Below are 23108 nucleotides of genomic sequence, written 5' to 3' on the forward strand. Positions count from 1 at the left end.
GCACACAATATTTTGTTGATAGTAAAATGTTTGATGTTGCTATGCCGAAAATAAAGACTACACTTTGATCTTGACCAAGCTAGAATGAAAATATTCTTTAGGTGTTTAAAAAAAACTTCTAAATTGGGAGGAGGGGGGGGTAGTGTAACATCGGTTTAGTGATAATACTTTTCTCCCAGGAACAACATCCATCTTTTTCTAAGTGGAGGAGGGGGGGGGGGGGGGCTAATATAACATTTGTTCTGTCATCACATGTCAAACTTGAGACACCTTTTAAAATAAATGAACTCATTCAATTTTCACCATCACCTGACACCCATTAATCCTTATCCTTGGGTGGACTCAGAGCCATGATAAGCTGTAAATGTCCAGACAGAGAAAAATGGACTAGTTGGAAAAGCAAGATGAAGCGAAGGAAGAGGAAAATCATTATCTGAGGGTTAATTGGGCCAGGTTTTCGGCCATTTTATTTTGTGCTTACTGACTCATTTCAAAATTATTAGATGCTAACTTGTTGCTTAACACTTTTTTTAAACTATTGTCATTGTCAACATTATTTCTCTTCAAAGGATGGTCTTAGTAGTGCTCTAGAGGTCTCCTTAAATTTTAAGCACTCTAAATTAGCACGCTAGAGGATTTATAAATTTTATTTTATTTTTTTCATGCTATGTGAGCAGAGGAGGGGGGGGGGAGAAAACAAAAAGGTTATAAAAATAGATAAGGACTGGAAACAGTTTTCTACACAATAAATCTACAAGTATTAAGTTGTATCATTAAAGAGTTGTATTTTAATTTTTTAAAAGTTTATATCTTCTCTACAATTATATTAACGTTTCTTTAGATGATGAAATGTTAATTCTTTAATTATTTTTGATTAGAGAGGAAAAAATAAAAAAAAAACATTGAATGAAACACAGGAAAGATTTTATGGTTTATTCATTGTGTTGTGTAGTTGAACACACATTTTGTTGACAGAAATACAATATGAACAACATGTAAAAATATCAATCATCCGCAGTCATTTGGAAACAGAAATTTCCTCACCACACTTTTTCTCGTAATTTTTTTGCTGTTTATATCCCCCTCCCAACTCCAGTTTATATATACGTTTACATATTTTTCTTTCTTTCATGAATAGTCCCACACCAGAATCTGCATTGTCATCAATCGTACAACCATGCACATAGAAAATGACTCAATCGTCTGCCAGCAAATTGGCTAAACATGTCACTTTTGTGCTCATTGGTAAAAAAAAAAAGAAAAGCTCAATTATGCAATCATTTTTTTTTTTTTTTTTAATGTCTAGGCCACTCCATTTATCATCGTCCAGTACTTATAATTGAGGTAATCTGTACAATATTAGAGCTTGTTACACTGAGGAGGAAAACGTGCCCCTGAGTAAGTACAAAATAAATAGATAAATAATTGCATATGGTTTTAATGAAATTACAGATTTTTGGTATTTTGCTGCGGTCATATCTAGACATCCATCCCACCCTCTCCGTTAACGACAGATATACATAAACGTATATTACAGATGATTTTTTTTTTGTGTATGTATATATAGATAGATATATATATATACATAAAACAGACACAGCCACCTGAATAGTCCTTGACACAACCCCCTTTCATGTCCAAAATTCATACATGCTGCCACTGGCGTTCATAATATGTCCATTAGATGCATTTTTTTTTTTTTTTTTTTTAATCAGGCGGAAAAATTTGGAAAACAAAAAATACAAATGTAGAATGTTTGAGGCTTGAAAATAAAAATACAAGATTTTACGAAATCAAAGAAAAAAATTTTTTTTTAATGAGCTAACAATAATGATAAAAGAAAAAAAAAAGCGATTTCTAAAATAAATAAATGAATGAAATAAAAAGGATAAAAAAAAAAAAAAAGGTTTGAGATGTGAAGAGAAAAATTAAGTGATGAGTGAAAGTGCTATTAAAACTATTTTAACGATGGGAAGCGCGAAGGAGTGGGCATATCGTTGGCTAGGGTGACGCTACGAGTTATTCCCGTCCCCCTGCCGCGGGCATTTGGGCAGGCACCACAGAGCTGACCGGCTGCTTCCCAGACATGGGACGAATCAACGGAGGGGGTGGCTGTTGCAGAATTGTCTTAGGTTGAGGAAGCAACCTACAACACAGAAACACAAGTAATCAGTTATCATTGGCAATCCGCAAAAGAATGACACACAAACATACAATGGCGGCAAATAAAACCCAACAAGATTTTATCGCTCGTCATTGAACAAACAACACACTTTAGAGGACAGAAGTTCAGTGTCAAAGAATTTGGACAAGATTTTAACTTTAAAAAATTTTTGAAATGAATATTTACAATTTTTTTTTCTGGGAATATTTATCTTTTCCTACATATCCATGAACAAAAATATTCGATATTCATTTTATCGATAAATTTGAAAATATACAAGCATAATTTTTTTTTTTTTTAAATTATTAATAGGGAGACAATTTTCGGTCAGAAAGTAGAAATAATTCTAACACCTTAAGCAGAAATTTTAATAAAATATTCAGGACACAAAAAGTCAACTTTAAATCTTTCAGTTAAATATAAAATTCGGACTTATTTGTGCATTTGCATAGAACTTTGGAACTTATGCATTTTGATTATGGTGGACAAGTTTTTTTTTTTTTTTAAACTTTTAAAGAACTTTCAGAACAGAAAAAGACAAATCAAGTCTGAACTTTCAGAAAATTTCTCTGAAAATGTCAAAATTCTGCACATTTCTTAATTAAAAAACAAACAAAAAAAAAAAAAAAAAAAAAGTATACTAAAGTAATACAATAACACCAAAGATTCATTTACTGAATTAAGAAAATTCTAAAATTAAAAGTTGTCATGATATGAAAATGTATGCGAAAAAAAAAAGTAAAGATCATCGGAAACAAGCGACGTCAAAAAAAAAAAAAAAAAAAAAAAAAGTAATTAGTAAAATTTAGTTTTGAATATTTACAAGTGCCAGAGTTTTGGAGTAATTTTCTGAAAAAGTTTAGGGTCTTAATTTCTGTTCCGAAAGGAGCTATTCAAAAACAAAATCTGTCCAAAATAGGCAAAATGCACTTTAAGAAAAATTATCTCACAGCCAGAGAGAAAGAGAGAGTGAGAAAGAAAACTAAATTACAAATGGATTATAATATTGTTTAAAATAACTGAATCCATTTAGACAACAAAATGGAAAAAAAAAAAAAAAAAAAAAAGAAGCACACTTTCTAATGATCTTTATTGAGCGTTTACATTGACACAGACAAACAACATGGAGATGATGATCATCCAGAGCCCAACAAGGCAGACTTAACAGTAAGGAGATGAGAAAATCAGTTTGAAATGCACCTGTACCTCGGATGTTGAGATGATTGAGAATTGTTTCCCTTGGTGATAGGCACTTGTGGTTGCTTGAGCAAGGGAGGGGGAGCCGGTGTGCTAGCAGCAGTAGCAGCTGCTGCTGTGGGGACAGCATTCCCACTACCAGAAGCCGGTTGAGCAGATGATGGCTCCTGCTTTATAGGCGGCGGGGAGGAAGATGTAGCCGCGCCCTCTGCAGATTTGCCATCAACATCCATCTGAAGAAGAAAGCAGATTAAGTTACATTCACCAATGATTAAATAAAGTGAAAAAGTTAATTTCTTTATAAAAAAAACAAAAAACAAACAAAACAAACTAATTCTGAAATTTCCAAAACTTTAGTGTTTTTTCTCTATGAAGAAGAAATTAAACTAACGAAACTAAAACGAAACAAAACGGAACCATACATTAGGCATGTGCATACAGTATGGAAACAAATTGTGTACCAAGACATGAATGTTATGGAGAGAAATATGATGAGTGAGTTAAGTGAGTTATAAGACTTGCTTAGTTCTGACAAGGTTTTACATTGCGAGTGAAACAGCAACATTTGCGAGTGATTTTTCCAAATGGTGACTAAAATAATAAAATACTGATCTTTTGGCGATTATGCTTTTCTTTTTCCATGGATAATCTTCCAAAACGCATTTCTGAGTGAAAAATGTCTTTTCAAGCATTTTAAAAAAAAAATAAAAGCACAGTCAAATTATTTAAACAATAAAAGGTTGAATAAAATACTTTTTTAATGAAGGCTGTTTAAAAAACACTCAAAGAAATTCACATGCTGGGACTTTCAAATAAATATGGAAATATCTTTATGTACGTATTTGTCATAGAAAAAAAGACGTCATATTCCAAAAATCATGTGCGTTTGACTAGTAACTATTTCATTTGGCTAGTAAATGAAAATATTTAGTTGTCAAAGGTCAACTAAAAAATATATTTGTTCGTAAAGCTTTGTCTGATGAAGCGAGAGAAAGAGTAAATGTGGACAGTATAATGAAAAGTGTGCAGAATGGATGAGAGTGGTTGGGATTCATAGATGCAGAAAAGTATGGTTCACTCGACAGGGGAAGGTTGAAGAAAACACAAAAGCAATAAATAAGGACTTTAAAGAAAGAGGGATAAATAAAAACCCGGGCAGAGATAAGTTTAGTTTGGAAGTCAATTTCTTCAAGCTTCTCAAAATAAACATTGAACGAATATAATTCCTTGACAAATATTTAGCATTTGTAATAATTCTTACGACAGACTTAATTTTTAAATTGCAAACGCAAACTAATTTTTTGTTTCTGGTTTGATTTAAAAATAAATTGAAATTACCAAAATGTTAATCCATTAAATAAAAAGATTTGTTTCAAAGTTATAAATAGAATTTTTATTATTTTAAATGTTTCAAGTATCTTTGCAAAGTGATAGAGATTGAGTGCAAAAATACAAAGTTCCATATATAGGAAAAAAAAAAAAAAAAAGTTTACTTTTCACATGAAAGTTACCTTTTCTGAATCCTTTTTCTCGTCATCTTCATCTTCATCCTTCACAGAATCTGTTCCATGTTCACTTTCATATTCTGCCAATACCTCGTCCAGATTATATCGACGTCGATAATTGATGAAGAAATTCCGAACATGAGCTTCAAGTTTATTGCCGATCACCTCAGCAATAGCTTTGAAGTCCTTGCCATAACGACGGACACCTGGAATTTTGGCAAAACGCATTAAACTATTATCCCGTTTTTCAAAAGATGATCTTAAAAATTATTTTTCCTCTTCACTTTAATTTATTTGTATAAAGACATTTGTATTTAGTATTATTTTCATATTCACATTGTGACAGATTTAACCATGACTTCACATGAATCTTTTTAAACTGAACAACTTGTATAGAATTTCAAACTGTACCCATCATTTAATCTATGAAGGTAGATTGTTCTCACTATCAGCCATAACAAGGTATAAGTGTTACTTTTGTCAAGTAGAGTTATTATCACCAGTAATAAGGATTGAATCTCAAAAATACTTTGACCTATAACCAATGACATGTTGACATGCCATATTTTAGTACAAATCTTTAGGAGCCTTAAAAGCCTGATCACTTTTAGATATGTACATATTACCTCCACTTATTGATATATATATATTTTTTATTTAAGTTTTTTTTTTTTTTTTTTTTAAACTTTTCTTAACTTGCTAATAGATAGAAACTGACAAACAGCCATTTCTCTTGTGGATTCTATTAAAAATTCTGTGCAGATTCTGAGTTTGTCAGAAAGATTCTTAAGCTTGACAAGATACACCTGAAGAAGGTTGGAAGTTACATTGACTAAAACATGATAATAATCCAAAAAATTGCCGATTCCAATTACTTACATTTATGTAAAAATACAAGAAAATAATTTACATAGAAACTTTCTATACAATTAACTAACAAGATTAGAATTTTATTCAATGCAGATACCAAAAGTTGTCTACAGAAAAAAAAATTGCACATTTTCATACATCAAATACTAATAAAGAAATTCTTATCTTAAAACCATTCTCTTAATTTCAAAGTGAAGAAATTGTATACTTAATAAATACTGACCCAAATGAGTGAGGACAGGTAGTTTATAACAAAAGAAATACATAAAAAAAAAAAAAAGTGTTATAATTTACACCGTTTCTGCACATTTGATGCATTAACTTTACAAAAGTTAATGCATCAAATGTGCGGAAATTACATCAATATTCCAGCATTTTAATATGAAACAGGAACTCACCTTGAACTGCTAACAAAAGTTCTTCATTAGTCCAACGAGAATTTATTCTCTGCGTGGTCTAAAATAAAGAAAATTGCAGTTAGCAGGTGGTAGAACAGGAGCAGTTACCTCCCCACATCCTCCCAAAAGAGGGAGAGAACATGCAAAATTACATTTTAAAATGTGGACACATTGAATAATGGAGATGTAAAAGTAACATGTTTTTGTACAAAATAAAAGCATTTAGTCCTGGGAATGCAAACCTTTTTCACATTGTCAGAGACAAGATAAATGTCAATTTTATAAATTAAAATGAAGTATTTCTCATATTAGGAAAGGAAGAAAATATTAATTAGTGAAAGAGTTTAATTCATAACCTTAAAACACACATTAGGATTGTACCTCCAAAATACCAATCAATTGTTTTATTCAAATTCTGTTAACTACTTGTCGAGAAAAATAATACTTTGTTTATTGTATTTTGAAGGTGAATAGGATAATTGGCTGGAGTGTTAAAAATATTAAGTCAAAGGTATCAAATATTTAAAAGATATATAAAGATGTAGGTGACAAAACTAATAAAAAAAATAATTAGAAAAATTAAGATAAACTACTTTATTAGAGAGAAGAATGAGAAATGAAATTACAAGAGTTAAAAGACTAAATTGAATTTTATGTTAATAGGGTCATGTATTTTTTAAACAAATTTCCAGATCAGATTACAAAGGACATAAAAAATGTGCATTCAGGAAACTAGGATTAAATGCTGGGAGGAGGAGGGGGGGGGGCGGAAGAAGAAAAAGGAGAAAAAAAAAAAAAAAAAAAGAAGCTTACTTCTGGAGGCCTCCATTCATCAATTCCAGTACCTATTCTGTGTTTTTGCATACTTATAATCTGTTTGTTATTTTGAACCTAAAATAGATGAGCATTAAGAGTTTAGATGAGAGAAACAATAGTTTCAGTGAATATGCACAGCAACAATCTATACAAAATGAAAATTGCAAGAGAGAAGGTGGAAAAATAGTAAAAAAAACTTCTCACCTGTCTTTTCAACGAAATAAGATCCATATCTAAGGATTTCAAAATTTGTTCAGACTGCTGTGCTGGACCAGTAAGCATCAACCTAAGGTCTTCTTCACACAGATACATTCCGCGAGGAGGTTTCCGTTTGTGACGCATGGGATTATGCCGATGTTGGCTGTGCTGCTGCTCTCGGCGCTTCATGGGACCAGCACTTGATCTCATCACCCCAGTTCTTCTAAGGAAGATAGAGGATTATTAACAACTGAACAAACACAAGTGGAAAAACCACCAGAAAAGTGAGAAAAAGGGGGAAAAATAAATAAAAAGCTTTGAAGACAAGAGAAAGAATTGATTACATCACTAAGTGAACATTTTCAAATATTTTATGAAAGATGCTTAGAATTATGAAAAATATCTAAATTCTTTAATTGGGTTGCTTAAGCTTCTGTTATATAAAAGGCAATTGTATGTATGTTTGTATGTGGAGAAATGTGGAGGTGGTGAAGGCAACCTTTCTAGAAGCAAATCTGATTTAAAAAAACAAAGTGGAAGACCAGTACCCGCATTAAGCTGGTCTGCAGTTTAACTTGTTGCTGGCTATCTTGCTCTTGCTGGATCTCAACATTTTGAACTGAGAGAGCGACTTAGCTGTCGTACAAAGCTAAGACTAACATCATCTGTGTATAGATACTCCCTCAGGCATTTGTCTTTGAAAATGGTCCTGTGGCGATGGAAATCATTTTTGGACTCATGGACTTTAAGTGTCTGAGGGAGTGACACTCGTCTGACAAGACATTGCAATCATCATCATGATGTCCAGAAATAAATATATAATTTGGGGTGGGGTGAGGGGTCGACTGGGCCAGATTTCACCAAGGGAGGGGGAAGAAGAAGAAGAATCGATTTTTCAGTCATTTCCAATAATTATCTATTATGCAAAGGAGAGGTGAATGATTTGCATTATTTTCAATTAAAACAAGAGGGAAATAGGCTGGGTGGAGTTAAAGAGGCTGAGGAGATGAATGTGGGAAAGAGGGAAATAGATTGAAAGTTTTAATCTAAAAGCTTTAAACTTTTCTATGCTATTTTTTTTTTTTTATACCTTCAAGCAATGCTGGGTAGTCTTTCTAATAGTCACTAAAAAATTGAAAGCACTCTAAAAGTATGCATCTTCAATGTCAGCACAAAAAAAGTGAAAATTATTCAAAATTTGAACATTGAAACTTTTCCAATAAAAATCATGTGAAATTCAAAAATCAAACCTTACATTAAATCGGAATATGTTCAATAAGAAAAAATTATCTTTAAAATCAAATTAGCTGCTGAATGTATACAATTATGGCAAGTTTGAAATGAAATCCAACTTTACCTCCAGTATTGGTAACAACTATTGCACAAAGCTCCTTTTGGTGTTGAGTGGAGTTGAGAAGAATGCAAGCCACAATTCGAACAACCTTTCCCATCTTCTCGACTTGTCTGAAGAACAAATAAAAAAATTATATGAAAGATTATAAAATCTTTTAAGAGAGAGTACCTTGACATAAGAAAAGGAATTTCTTTCTAAGTTCATAGTTAAGAATTTCAAAACTTTTAAAAATAAATACAGCCATTTTATCAAGAAACAGTGGATATGAATATTTGCTTTCAACAAACAAACAAGTTAGTGAGAAGCCATTACAGATAGAGATACGTTTATGTTGGGACGAAGAAAAGTTAGCAAGAAAATATCTTTTTGTTTTAAGTTTTTGTTTATGATTAAATCTGACTGGAGAAGATGTTGCACAAGACAATCAAGTAGTTAAAAAAAAAAGTGTAGTTTTCCATTGTTTGGGATGTAATATCTTTGCTAGTGAATTATGTGACAAAATATAATGGCTTTGCAATTATTTGAACAGCCGTCACCTTTCATGGAAAAAGCTTCCAGAGAATCTGACAAATGATATTTTCTTTTTTAACATCATTTTTCCATGGCTTTTTTTTTTTTTTTTTTTTAATTGTTTCTATTCCAAACTAGCTGGCAACCCGATCATACAATATGCTTAAACATGATATTTTAATTTATGCAGATTACGTATGTACTATTATAGTATCAATCCTCTACGGATTATTATATCTTACGAGGAATGATTTGCCTGGTAGACTAATTTGCAAATAAAGTTAAAAAATAATGCCGTTCATCAAATTCTGTCTGCTTACAATATCACATCAGCTAATATTTGAGCTTGACAATGAATGCCCTGGAAAAGTCACTTCTGATTAATGTTTAGTTTTAAAATATGCAAACAAAAATGATTTGCAGTGATTTGAAAATGGTACCTTTTACCATAAATTGAACTCATTAAGAAAAAAAATTAAAATAAACTGATGAGTACACCCAGGTGTGAACAGGGGATCATTCGATCTGTAGTCGAATACTCTATTACTAAGCTATATCTCCAGATTATAATAAATTTTTTTTTTTTTTTTTTAAATAATTTGCTAAATTTCATTATCTCTTGGCTGGTGTAACGTAAAATATTCCCCTGTAAAAATTATTTTTATCTATAAGAGAGAAAAGCTATTTTTAAGATCAAAGTTTTTTTGATTTTCAATACTCATCAGATAAATTTCTGTACAAAGCATTTCTAAGAACACTGCCAGACATATAAATTAGTTTTGTGCAAAATTTGTAGAAGATACGCTCAGCCGTTTCAGAACCTATGAGGAAGGAACTTGCACGCAAAGTGACTTTTATGTAATAGTATATAGTAATTTATAAAATATATATGCCAATTAAGCTACACTGAATATTCTGCGTTTCATCCACTCTAGGATTCTTCAGGCTCATGCGCATTAGCTTGAAGAATTCTAGAGTGGATGAAACGCGGAATATTCAGTGTAGCTTAATCGCTATATATATTTTATAAATTACTATCTCTACCTACGTATTGAGCACTGTTGAAGTAAATACTTCAAGTTTATGCATAAATTTATACTTTAGTATATTAATTTTCTGTGAGTAAATGAAGTAGTTATAATAGTATATATATATATATATATATATATATATATATATATATATAGAATCAAACCATTTTTTTTTTTTTTTTTTTTTTATTTATTACATGAAAGCTTGTTCAAATAATCATATACCGATTTCACTGTTTGTTAAAAATCACAATTCGGTGCCTTAAGAAAGGCAAGAGCTATGTCACAAATATTTCTGTTAGATATTGGATTTGCTTTGAACTTTTATAATTAAAATCTGGATAGAACATCTGGGATGAGCAAATAGTTCGCGATTTGAAACATTTTATGTTGCTATAAAATTTTTTTCGTAATACATACGCCATTTTCTTTATTGTTTTCAACATCACTATCAGAATTTCTGCTACCTTCATCAGATGCTCCATCGCTGAAAAGTAAAAAGAAATTAAATTTGAAACAAACCAAGCTTTATCAAAATGAAAAAAATGGCCAACTGTTAATTATTATTATTGAATATTGTTGTGCTCAAAATTTAATTTCATCTTAAGTTTGTTTCATTAAGATCATCCGTGCCACGTTTTATATATTAAATATTTAGGAAAAAACCTTTTACAATTTTCAAATATTGTTGCATCCTTCTGGTTTTCATAATAGATCTCTCTTGCTCTCCCTTTCAGTATTTATTTAACCCATCTCATCGTTTGTATTTTGTTTACATAATTAGCTCTTTTTCCACAATCTTAACGTACAGATGAAAAGTGTACACGGTGACAAGGAATAACATATAGCAAATCACTCGAGACCCATTGGGTCAGTATTTTTTATATATTTCTTTCTTAATAAATACCCACCCCCATCCTCTAATTATATAGATCATTCACCACCCCCTCTCCCTATTATTTATGCCATCCATTTGTGCAAAGTGCATATAAGTAAACAAGTTTTAGTCATGTATAGACATTTACATCAAAGTCAATTCCAAAACTTTTGTAACATGCCGTGAAGCTTAACAAAAATATATTGAAATCATAAAATAAGTATTAGATGCAAAAACTAAAACATTTTGTTAAAGTAATTTACCAACTGAAAGTCTGTGCACATTCTATAAGTTTCATGCGCTAAAGCGGGTGATTAGCAGGTGGAAAAGCAAATGTAATTTTATAAATGTTGAATCTTGATTTTTTGGGGGGGAGGTGGGGAGGGAAATGAAATTGGCTAAAAAGGGGATAAAGGAAAAGAGAAGATTGAAAACAAAATGGAAATGAGGATATAAAGTGAAAAAAAAAAAAAAAAAAAAAAAATGCATATAAAAAAATGACTAAAAATAGCAGAAAAATAGTTTTAACCTCCTCCCCCTGGCCTTTTGTACTTTGGTTTCAAGAAACTGAACTCGCAATTATTGGCAAACATCAGACAGAGTGAATTGGATGGAGGATATTTAGTAGATGAGTTATACACATGAGAAAGTGTAAGGACAAGAATCCAACAGAATTTATAAGAAAAATAAAATGGAAGTCACGTAAGTATGAAAAAAAATTTTTTTTTTTTTTTTCAAAGTTTATTTATGACTGAAATTATGGCACACAAGGTCCAATCTTTATAAAAAAATACTGAAAATGTCATCCAAGAACTTTGCCACTCATTTCTATAATCTCTTCATGCATTTTTGTAGACATTAGACCTTTATGTACGTAATACTTTAAATCATAAGCTTCAAACACAAACTAAATATAGATTCTCACTATATGTCTAGAACTCTTGTCTGAGTTTGATTTTTCATTCTTATAACCACTTGTGTGTGCGTATACACACGCATACATTCATCTATACATGCACAAACCATGTAAAGAAGCATTTAATGCATAACTGATCGAGGTTATTGTTACATTTTAGTTATCATTTAGCTTTCAATCTGAATGAAATAATGAATATCTTCATTTTATATATGTCACATACATAAGAAAAAAAAAAAAAAAAAAAAAAAAGACAAGTACAGACAACACAGAAATCACAGGTGAGTTGGGAAGGGGAGAAATTACACCAAGAACCAGAATCCCAATAAATTTATCATTGAATGTTATTATGAGAGAAGTTAACAAAGCTTAAAGAATGTTCAAAACCGTAAATTAATAAAGTTAAATTATTACAAGATGCGGAAAGAATTACAGGGTTCGTAAAGAAAGAAAGCAAAGCATAAAAAAAAAAAAATCTGAATTTTGCCAACATTACGCATCAAATTTTGCCAACATTACGCATCAAATTTTGCCAACATTACGCATCAAATTTTGCCAACATTACGCATCAAATTTTGCCAACATTACGCATCAAATTTTGCCACTGTACAATATCATTGAATAGAAAACTTTAAGGAATGTAAAATGCACAATTCAATATTTTAGATTGAATTTTATTGATCTAAAAATACAAAAATTGATCAAATGACACCCAAATACTTGGAATAATTTTGATAGAAGTTTAAAGTTGGATAAAAAAAATCTTGAAAGATTAAGATTGATCAACAATCGATAAACTATTGAAACTAATTCCCAGAGATCACAAAGTGTAAAAATGCTAAGTCATTAACAACCAGATGTATAACTGCCATTGTTCACAAACCATACATAGATTATTTTGGAAATGTAATTATTCATCCCTTTCCTGATTTTACTGGCTTATTCTGAAGGAGGAAATTTCTAGGAATATTAAATTCACAAGTGGTCCCCAGTGGCATTCTTATGAAAATCTTTTGGTTATTCAATTCCAAATTACTATAAAACTTAAATTGTACGGTTTTGATTTTGATACAATTGGATATAAATAACCTGCAAAACTGAATAAATTAGAATTAGAACAAGTGCAGTTTCATTTGACAGAATTTTTAAAAATTTTCTCAAGTTATACTTGCGAAAAGGAAAAACAAAATGTTTAATGGAATGCTTTATCCAAAAAAAAATTAAAATAATTTTTCACAGGCCTATAATGACTGTCTTCAGCAGATTTATATGAATACAGCACAGACATGATGTATGGGAGAACAAACATTGGATTTAAATGGATGTATCTGATACAATGTCACAAAGTGTTATCTATTAGAAATTTTTAAATTTTATGTTTCATTTATCTTTTCTGAATGGTTTTGAATTACTTGAAATATGTAACAAGCGCTAATTTTGATTTCCTTTTTTCTGCTTGTATAACTTCCAAAACTTAAAACAAACTAAGTTTGTGCCGAATTTCTTAGCAATTTCAAAAACTTTGTATCTGACAGTAAAAATGCTTCCAAATTTCAAAGTGTTACAACGTAATTAGTTTTTCAACTATTAAAATAGTAAAGTGTTGACGCAATGTATAGAAAGAGATCGCAATAATTTTACTCTTTTGCCCTCCTACGAACCCTGTAAATGCAGATTGACAAATAGCTAAAAGAGAGCATGCGGTGAAGAAAGCCTACAAACTGCAAGATCCGTACAGCTTACAATACCTACTTGGACAAAGTAATGTTCCTGAAGCTGTAGATCAGCTTGATGCGGCCACACCTGGAAGATAGTAATTCAGTTTGGTCACCAAAACTAAAGTTGGATGGCCAACACATGGTTCAGCACAATGCTCTCAATCGTCCAGAAGAGGACACTATGAGAAACCATTATTTGCAGAACACTAACAAATATATATATATAAAAAAAATAAATAAAAAATAAATAACAAAATGCACAAAACACTAGATGGAAAATATACAACGGATGAACAAGGGGACTAAGGAGGGGGAACATAAAAACCAAGAGATTTAAAGGTTTTATTTAAATATTTTTTTAAATGAACGAATATATTTAAAAAATGGTAAAATTTCCCCAATTTACAAGCATCTTAAAAGATATATTTATAAAAACAAAAAAAGATAATTAAAAAAAAAAAAAAAAAAAGATTAACTATAGTATAAAAGGCCAGGATGGGAAAAGGAAGCAAATAAAATATGCATTAAATTGATATTAATGGAAAACTAAGAATTAAAAGCTGGTTTCATGAATTAGAAAAAAAATGCATTCTTTAGTTTTGCTGAAATGTATATATAGCAAATAATTACATTAAAAAATATATTACCTATCTCCATCTCGTGGGTGTCCAGCAAGCTTCTTGGCTTGACGATCCATAAGGCTGGTTCTTGATCGAGTCTTTTTCCAGGAATAATAATACTTTACTAAACTAGCAATAGATTTGTCTGGAAGCTGCAAAAATGTAATATAAAGGTTTTAAATAGAAACAAAGATTGGAGTTATTTTATAAAGCTGCGAGGAAAAAGAGAGAAGAGGAGAAGAGAGGAGAGGAGAAGAGAAGAGAGGAGAGGAGAAGAGAAGAGAGGAGAGGAGAAGAGAAGAGAGGAGAGGAGAAGAGAAGAGAGGAGAAGAGAAGAGAGGAGAAGAGAAGAGAGGAGAAGAGAAGAGAGGAGAAGAGAAGAGAGGAGAAGAGAGGAGAGGAGAAGAGAAGAGAGGAGAAGAGAAGAGAGGAGAGGAGAAGAGAGGAGAGGAGAGGAGAAGAGAGGAGAGGAGAAGAGAAGAGAAGAGAGGAGAGGAGAAGAGAAGAGAAGAGAAGAGAGGAGAGGAGAAGAGAAGAGAGGAGAGGAGAAGAGAAGAGAAGAGAGGAGAGGAGAAGAGAGGAGAGGAGAGGAGAAGAGAAGAGAAGAGAGGAGAGGAGAAGAGAAAGAGGAGAGGAGAAGAGAAAGAGGAGAGGAGAAGAGAAAGAGGAGAGGAGAAGAGAAAGAGGAGAGGAGAAGAGAAAGAGGAGAGGAGAAGAGAAAGAGGAGAGGAGAAGAGAAAGAGGAGAGGAGAAGAGAAAGAGGAGAGGAGAAGAGAAAGAGGAGAGGAGAAGAGAAAGAGGAGAGGAGAAGAGAAAGAGGAGAGGAGAAGAGAAAGAGGAGAGGAGAAGAGAAAGAGGAGAGGAGAAAAGAAAGAGGAGAGGAGAAAAGAAAGAGGAGAGGAGAAAAGAAAGAGGAGAGGAGAAAAGAAAGAGGAGAGGAGAAAAGAAAGAGGAGAGGAGAAGAGAAAGAGGAGAGGAGAAGAGAAAGAGGAGAGGAGAAAAGAAAGAGGAGAGGAGAAAAGAAAGAGAAGAGGAGAAAAGAAAGAGAAGAGGAGAAAAGAGAAGAGGAGAAAAGAAAAGAGGAGAAAAGAAAGAGAAGAGGAGAAAAGAAAGAGAAGAGGAGAAAAGAAAGAGAAGAGGAGAAAAGAAAGAGAAGAGGAGAAAAGAAAGAGAAGAGGAGAAAAGAAAGAGAAGAGGAGAAAAGAAAGAGAAGAGGAGAAAAGAAAGAGAAGAGGAGAAAAGAAAGAGAAGAGGAGAAAAGAAAGAGAAGAGGAGAAAAGAAAGAGAGGAGAAAAGAAAGAGAGGAGAAAAGAAAGAGAGGAGAAAAGAAAGAGAGGAGAAAAGAAAGAGAGGAGAAAAGAAAGAGAGGAGAAAAGAAAGAGAGGAGAAAAGAAAGAGAAGAGGAGAAAAGAAAGAGAAGAGGAGAAAAGAAAGAGAAGAGGAGAAAAGAAAGAGAAGAGGAGAAAAGGAGGAGAGGAAAAAGGAGGAGAGGAAAAAGGAGGAGAGGAGAGACGAGAGGAAAGAAGAAAAGAGGAAAGAGGGGGAAAAAAAGAGGGGGGGGGAAAGAGGGGGGGGGAAGAGGGGGGAAAAAAAAGAAAATGGTTTGAGTAGAATAAAAACAATTTCCAAGAAACATCAATAGAAGTGAATTTCAAAAAAGAAAATACCATTTGTCTGATTCTTTGGAAGCTCTTTCCATGAAAGCTGAAGGCCTGTTCAAATAAAACTTTATCTTCAACGGTCCACTCATCAGGAAAAGGAGTGAAATTTGGTAAATCAGCTAATGCCTTTTCTACATTATGTTTGTGCCAGAACAGCATACCAAGAGCCTGTGCAAAGGAAAAAAAGGCTGAGTATATTATTTGCAAGTCATCTATTCAGAAAGATTTTACCAGAACATTTGAACTAATGAAGTAGAATTCTGCATATTCAACGCAGACACCAAGGCTATAAAAACACTGAATATTCGAGATGAAAAGTTACAATTTGTATGATTTCAACTAGAAGGGATTTAAGTATAAAAAAAAAAAATATGCCACCCATCCCCCCGTCATCTTACATTGGTTGAATATAACCAAATATTCAGAGTCAAAGGGTGCACCATGACACTATCTTCAGATCAGTCAAAACTGGATAGCGATTGCAGCATCCTGTACATTTAGTTGGTTGTCCTGTTTGTTAACAATGTCACATCTTTAACAAAGACGACAGCAGCACGATGACCCCCAACTGTAATGTACAGCTTTCCAAGTTTTAGATTAATTTTATCTGAATGGTTTTGTTCCTTAGTATTTGCAATTTTTTGTTTCCAGGGTTCCAAGTCTTCCAGAGAAGAAAGCAAAATGATACACTGTAAAACAAAAAAATCTTGATATATACAATAATAGGGAGGTTGAATTCAAAATAGCTTCAAATACTAGGTTTTTTTTCCTTCTAGAAAAAACAAGTTAGCTTTGCAAGGATTAAAGATACAAGGTGTTAAACTTATACTGTAGCTATATCTTTGACAAAAGTGATGAACCCAATCACTCTTCTCTTTAGTTATGGGTAAATAGAGCAGACAAAACTTTCAAGTTTTTTACTTTTTTTTTTCTTTACATAGGCACCACTACTTATCAAAGCCAAGAGACCACTCGAGGATAAGGGTTAAAGAGTGTACAGTAGACAATTGGACAATATAGTAATCGTTAGTAATGGAAATTCTGTAAATTTGTTAAGTGGGACGGCTCATCAAGAACTTGTTTACGTTAGACTTGAAGACAACCATATTGTAGTCAGCTGGAAAACGGAAGACAATTCCACAGCCGTGCAGTTCTAAGAAGCTTTGTTCATGGAATCTACGTCTAGGTTTAGGCACAGATAAAGAGGGAGGGGAATTATTGATAGTGTTTTCAGCTAGACGAGTGTTTGCGAAAGTTTGGCGAGGGGGGACCATAGACTGAAGCTCACTCGAACACTTTCCATGAAAATAACAATATAGCAGAGACAAACTCCCAACATCTCTTCTGTGAGAGAGGTTGCAGGGAAGAGAAAAGGATATCTCCTACAAGGCTACAAAGTCTATTTTTTAACCCTACAAGGCAGGACAAGTCTTTTCTAGCAGCTGCTGCCCAGATGTGGTAACAGTATTCCATCCTTGGACGTACCTGGCTCTTATATAGATAGAGAATTGCATCAGCAGTGAGATATCTACTGGATTGATAGAAGGATCCCACCATTTTTCCAGCGGCCTTGGCAACAGATTTGATGTACATGTTCCATTTAAGATCAGGAGTAAAGGTCAAGACAAGAAGCTTGTCAAAACTTGAGGCCTCCTCAAGACGAGAGCCATTCATTTCAATTGATGTCAGATGGGGATCAGAATGTTGATGATGTAAAGAGAGAAGCTTGGTTTTAGATGCATTAAAAGTAACCAGCCACTCCTTTTCCCATTGTACCACGTGCTCAAGATCAGAGGAGAGAGAATCGGGAGAGAACTTCGTCGTTTACTGACTTAGATGTGCTACCATAGATGGTAGTGTCATCAGCATAAATGTCTACAAATGATGTAAGGATGTGATTTGGAAGATCATTAATGTAGATCAGGAAAAGAGTTGGGACCAGGATGGACTCCAGCATTAATAGTGGGAGCTTCTGATTTTTGCCCATCAACTATTACTCTTATGAACCTGTCAGAGAGAAATGATTTAATAATTAAGACATTTCCAGCTATACCATAGCTAGAGATCTTTTGAAGTAAACCTTCATGCCATACCCTATCAAAGGCCTTAGATATGTCAAGTAACTGTAAACACATCTGCTGTAGATCTAGCAAAACGGAAACCATACTGTGTGTCACTAAGAAGGTTATTTTTGCTGAGATGGTTGATTACTTCTATATTTAACACAGATTCCAGCAACTTACTCATGACACACAGGAGACTTATTGGTCGGTACTGAGAGGGGGATGAGCGATCACCTGAATTCTTAAATACAGGGCTTACTTGATGAGATTTTCCAGGGCGATGGGAAGCAATTCTTCTTAAGGCAACGTTTAAACAGTTTTGTAAGTATAGGCGGTAGTTTTGGTTGAAGTTTTTTTTTAGTATTATAATTGGAATACCGTCAGGGATGGTTGCTTTACTGGAATCAAGGTTTTTGATTAGCTTGGCAACATCACGTACAGATATATGTATATCACATAGCATGTTTTCTGATACAGGAGGAAATATTGGGGGTTGGCAGCCTTGCATGAGAACTAGTCTAGAAGGAAAACTTAGTGCCACAAACAGATCATCAATAAAAAAGCTAATCTATTATCAGCAGCAAAATCGCACTGCCTCACCGTAGAGGATCCGAGATGCCAGAAAACTTACTAATCTACCTTGAACATAATGACCATGTAGACATGGCAGTGCCAATCACAAATATATATATACAGTAGGTTGCAAAAATATCGATACTTCCAGTTTTTTCTCTTAATAACAAGTTTTAAAACAAGATTTTATATATTATAGAAATTAGAAAACTAATTGATATGCGTTTGTAATTTATGCTAAATGAAAATTTTATACTTATAATCTGAAAGCTTTTAATGTGTGCACATAGATGTTTACAAAACAATGGTATCAAATTTATTTTGGTAGCTCGACAATCGATTGTTCCGATTGACAATTAGACAATTTACCATCTACCGATTCAAAAGCAATTTTACAGGATTTGAATAAAAACATTCTTACAAATGAAATTTAATCATAAGGGAAACAATTATTAGATCGAACCAGACCAAACATTTAGCGAAATTCCATTACAAAAAAATGAGACGAAATGTGAATGACTACACAAGTTTAATTTTAACATACAAATTATACTGCAAGAATGAAAGAATTTAACTAGATTTACAAATTTTCACATTTAAACTCAATAACCTGTGATAATTTAAAAACTAAAATCTTGCAACAAAATACTTTTGAATATTACCTGTTCCATATTATAACCATGTTTTTCTTTGGCAATACTAACATAATCATCAACTGAAAAAGAAAAATATTGAAAATTAGAAAATTCGTAATAAGTGCATTTCTTACATTTAAATTTTTAAAACTTTTTTTCATTTGTTTTTGTTAAGATTTAAAAAGGAAAATCAGCAATAAAAAAAATGTATCATATATATATAAATATATATATGATGATTGCAACGTCTTGTCAGACGAGTGCCACTCCCTCAGACACTTAAAGTTCATGAGCCCAAAAATGACTTTTTTTTTTTAGTCCTACCGGTGAATTCACACGCTCAAGCAGGCATGACACTGAAGATGGTCATTAAGATCAATTATTACATGCTTCCAGCATTTCAAGCTTCCACGCGTTACAACTTTTCCATCGCCACAGGACCACTTTTATAGACAAATGCCTGAGGGAGTATCTATACACAGATGATGTTACAGAGTCTTAGCTTTGTATGACAACTAAGTCTCTCTCTCGGTTCAAAACGTTGAGATCAAGCAAGAGCAAGATAGCCAGCAACAAGTTAAACTCCAGACCAGCTTAATGTGGGTACTGGTCTCCCGCTTTGTTTTTTTTTAAAAATCAGATTTGCTTCTCCTAGAAAGGTTGCCTTCACCACGGCTTACAGGAGTCCTCTCCACCCCAACACACATGGTGCTAGTTGGCTATTCACCCCCGAAAAAGGGTTTATATATATATATATATATATATATATATATATATATATATATATACTATTACTTAAAAGGAGTGAGTTTATTGCCTAATGACTCCGAAACGTCTGGGTCAATTTTTGTGAAATTTCACATAAATGTCCATTATGTATCTGGCAGTACTCCTAGATAGGTTTTGTATCAGATAATTATCGATAATGGAAAAAAATCGTATGAAAGGAATAGGCGATTTTTGACCAAATTAACATTTTTATGCAGACTAACATTGCAAGTGCATTCAAATTTTATTACCACAAAAGCAGAAAGACCCAGCATATAAAATCAACAGTAGGCACAAGGACACATTCAAAATGAATGTTTCTGTTTAAAGCAATATTGAACCATGATACTTTTTTTCATTTTAAACTTTAATTCAAATCATCACGGCACAAACAGAAAAGCCAGACATAAAAAACAACACCTGCTTCTTTGATATGAGAGGAACGAGTTTGAAATGCATGTTTCTGTTTAAAGCATAATTGAACCATGATACTTGACGTTTGTATTTTAAACTTTAATTCAAGCCATTATATATAAAAATAACTTCATAAAATCAAGAGTAGGTTCTCTTCAGTATGGCACAATCACGTTGACACACTGGTTATCGTCAGATCACAGAACATTGAGCCTGGCCAGTACCAGATGGGTGACCATTTGGGAAGCCTAGGCGCTGTACGTACCTTCTGGGAAGGTTGGGCACCCTCACACCGTAAAAAGAACTCAGCCGCCACAAAAGTTGTAGATGGCCTATGCTCCTTAGGGGCTCAAGGCTATGGCTGAAGGTTCTCTTCAGTGCACTGTAGACTACAATGTATTCTGCAGTCACTGTGAGGAGGCATGTGAAGCTTCCTCTCAATGCAACACGATGGGTCCTTAATAGCGCAAGCAATCAATCGATTTGATTAAAAAATAGGCGATTTCACTTAATTTGATGACAATAAAACATGGGTGTGTGAAACACTGATCATTTAATCCTGAGTAACATCAAGTCTCCCTGCTAGTAAATATATAAAAAGGATACATTATAACACTTTTTTCTATTTTACTTGATACTTAAATTAAAAAAAACAAAAAAACTGAAAAATAAAAACCAACTTACTTCTGGATTCACAGAGGTCAGCATTGGGAGCCCAAACCAACATAGCATCTGTGCGGACATCATTTTTTATATCTTAAAAAAAAAAAAAAAAAAAAAAAAATCACATAAATCAGAAAAGTATGGCTTATTAACAACACACACAAAATGATAGGTAAGCAAAAATAGTGAATGCTATGTATCCATTTAACAGCATATACATCTTTTCATTTAAAAATGGCTGATCATTAAAACATTTTTACTCATTCTTTGACCATTTGTCTAAAATGCAAAGTGTAGTATCTGTTCTCAGTATATCAGTGATGTCAAAAATATTGCAGAGATACACGAAAATATGACAATACAAATTACAAAATATTTTATTAGAAACTTAAAAATAAATATCCAAAACAGAAACTCAAAATTTTATGTTTCTGGATTTCAAAATATCATATATCATGGAATTAGTTTTTGATATTAATATTGTTCGGATTAATATAGAAAAAAAAATATTTATTCATTTAGATACAAATATGCACATGGAAATTGTACCATTTACAGGCTCGGATCGTTTAATGTTCTATAGTAACATTGCATGTTAATTTCACTAATAACAGCCTTGGGGAAAGATATCAATGCATACATCTTCCAATAGTAGGGTAGACTAGATTCAAGCCTTGGTTGTACAATTAATCCAGGAGAAAAAAAACAATCAACGCTAGTCTTTGATTATTTTGGCATTATTTTTAGTCAACTTCTTGTTAAAGAAAAGTGCAATTGGGGGGAGGGGGCACACAACCTTTATTTGACTGAAAGGAGACAAAAAAATGCTACGTGTACATGTTTATTTTCGTTAAATAACTCAAAATTATTTTTTTTAAATAAAAATTTTCTATGGTGGCCATTTTGGATAGCATAGAGAAATTGTTTGCATTAACTCTTAAAACTAATTCGATAAAAAATTAGAAGATTAATATAAAATGGTTTAAGGTTGAAACTATTTAATTCTGTGGAGCAGAATCTATGACTGGTGATTCTCACCAAGGGTCAAATGTCAAAGTGAAATGTGTAAAAAGTTAAAGATGAGTTTTTATTTATCGAAATAAGCATGGAACTAGATTATCTAAATAAAAGGGAGGTTTGTCGCAATGGCAGGAAATCAGCACAAGATGAAGTAACAATACGGAAAACCAATTGTTAATGCAGAAAATATGAAAACTTTATTCTACCACAATCTTTCTGTGCAATAATGGCAATTTGGCCATGCTAGACCTAACCTGTCCAAAAGATAAAATCTTCATCTTTTCAATACAAATACAACAAAGTTCCATGTGTCAAAGTAAATAATATAGACTAGATATAAAATAAGTATAAAACGTTTTGTTGTAATTTTAGACATCTTGAGAAAGAGGCAGAGAGAGAGAGAGAGAGAAAAAAAGAAAGAAAATGGTGTCATTGCAATTTTTTTATCTGCATAAATTCAAAGGCTTTGCAAATAATGCAAAATATTTCAATATTTATGCTGTAATATTTTGCTGCAGGTTTTAGAGAATTTTACATTGGTCTCAAATTGATTGTAAAGGAAAAAAAATCCAGAACAGTTGAATTCTTACATTTTGTTAAAAAATGTAAGGTGGTAGTGTAGTAATCGTTAATTGTGTAAATCGGGTACACTTTGATTATTTATAGGGACGGCTGGACAAGAACTTCTTTATATTGGACTTGAAGGCTACCATACCGTAGTCAATTAGGAAGCGGGCCAGCAGAACAGTGTTCCACAGGTTTGTTCATGGAAATGGAGTAGGTGGAATTGCTGATAGTGGTAGTCAGTTGAGTTTTTTTTTTTTTTTTAAATTTTTTATGAAAGTTTAGTAAAGGGGAGGACCATAGATTAGAGCTCAGACGAGCACTTGTCATGAAAATAAAGCAGAGACAGGCTCACAAGGTCTATTTTGTGGGAAAGAAATTGCAGGGAATAGAAAAGAGCATCATCTAGGTTTTGAACTATCAAGGCAGGATAAGTGTAGAGAAAAATGTCATGGCAACTTCACATTAACTGTAATTCACGTAATCTTAAAATATTGGGCGATTTGTTAATTTATTCAACCGTCTTGACATCTGCTTTTATAAATTATTCTGCACAGAAGAATTCTGTTAAAT

At 32.6% G+C, this 23108-nt stretch overlaps 1 protein-coding gene across 8 annotated transcripts in view; it reads right to left on the reverse strand.

Annotated features, from left to right (window-relative positions):
• Positions 1-1796: 1796 nt before the first annotated feature.
• LOC145256324 (REST corepressor 3-like) overlaps positions 1797-23108 on the reverse strand; it is a 40300-nt gene continuing 18988 nt past the window's right edge. Inside the window, exons 3-15 of one of the 8 annotated variants that reach the window (XM_080115076.1) lie at positions 20973-21044; positions 19134-19186; positions 15842-16003; positions 14202-14326; positions 13589-13639; positions 10464-10530; positions 8506-8612; positions 7155-7368; positions 6948-7025; positions 6135-6192; positions 4873-5072; positions 3371-3594; positions 1797-2146 (exon numbers count right to left, since the gene is read on the reverse strand). In XM_080115076.1, the coding sequence (XP_079971202.1) occupies positions 2020-2146; positions 3371-3594; positions 4873-5072; positions 6135-6192; positions 6948-7025; positions 7155-7368; positions 8506-8612; positions 10464-10530; positions 13589-13639; positions 14202-14326; positions 15842-16003; positions 19134-19186; positions 20973-21044 (1538 nt within the window). In that variant the 3' untranslated portion in view covers positions 1797-2019. Of the gene's footprint in view, positions 2147-3364; positions 3595-4872; positions 5073-6134; positions 6193-6947; positions 7026-7154; positions 7372-8505; positions 8613-10463; positions 10531-13588; positions 13640-14201; positions 14327-15841; positions 16004-19133; positions 19187-20972; positions 21045-23108 lie in introns of all 8 variants that reach the window. The other 7 variants (XM_080115074.1, XM_080115075.1, XM_080115072.1 and 4 more) reach the window with 7 other exon arrangements.

This window comes from Euprymna scolopes, chromosome 32 (assembly GCF_053919585.1).
Source record: "Euprymna scolopes isolate OS-2025 chromosome 32, ASM5391958v1, whole genome shotgun sequence".
NCBI lineage: Eukaryota > Metazoa > Mollusca > Cephalopoda > Sepiida > Sepiolidae > Euprymna > Euprymna scolopes.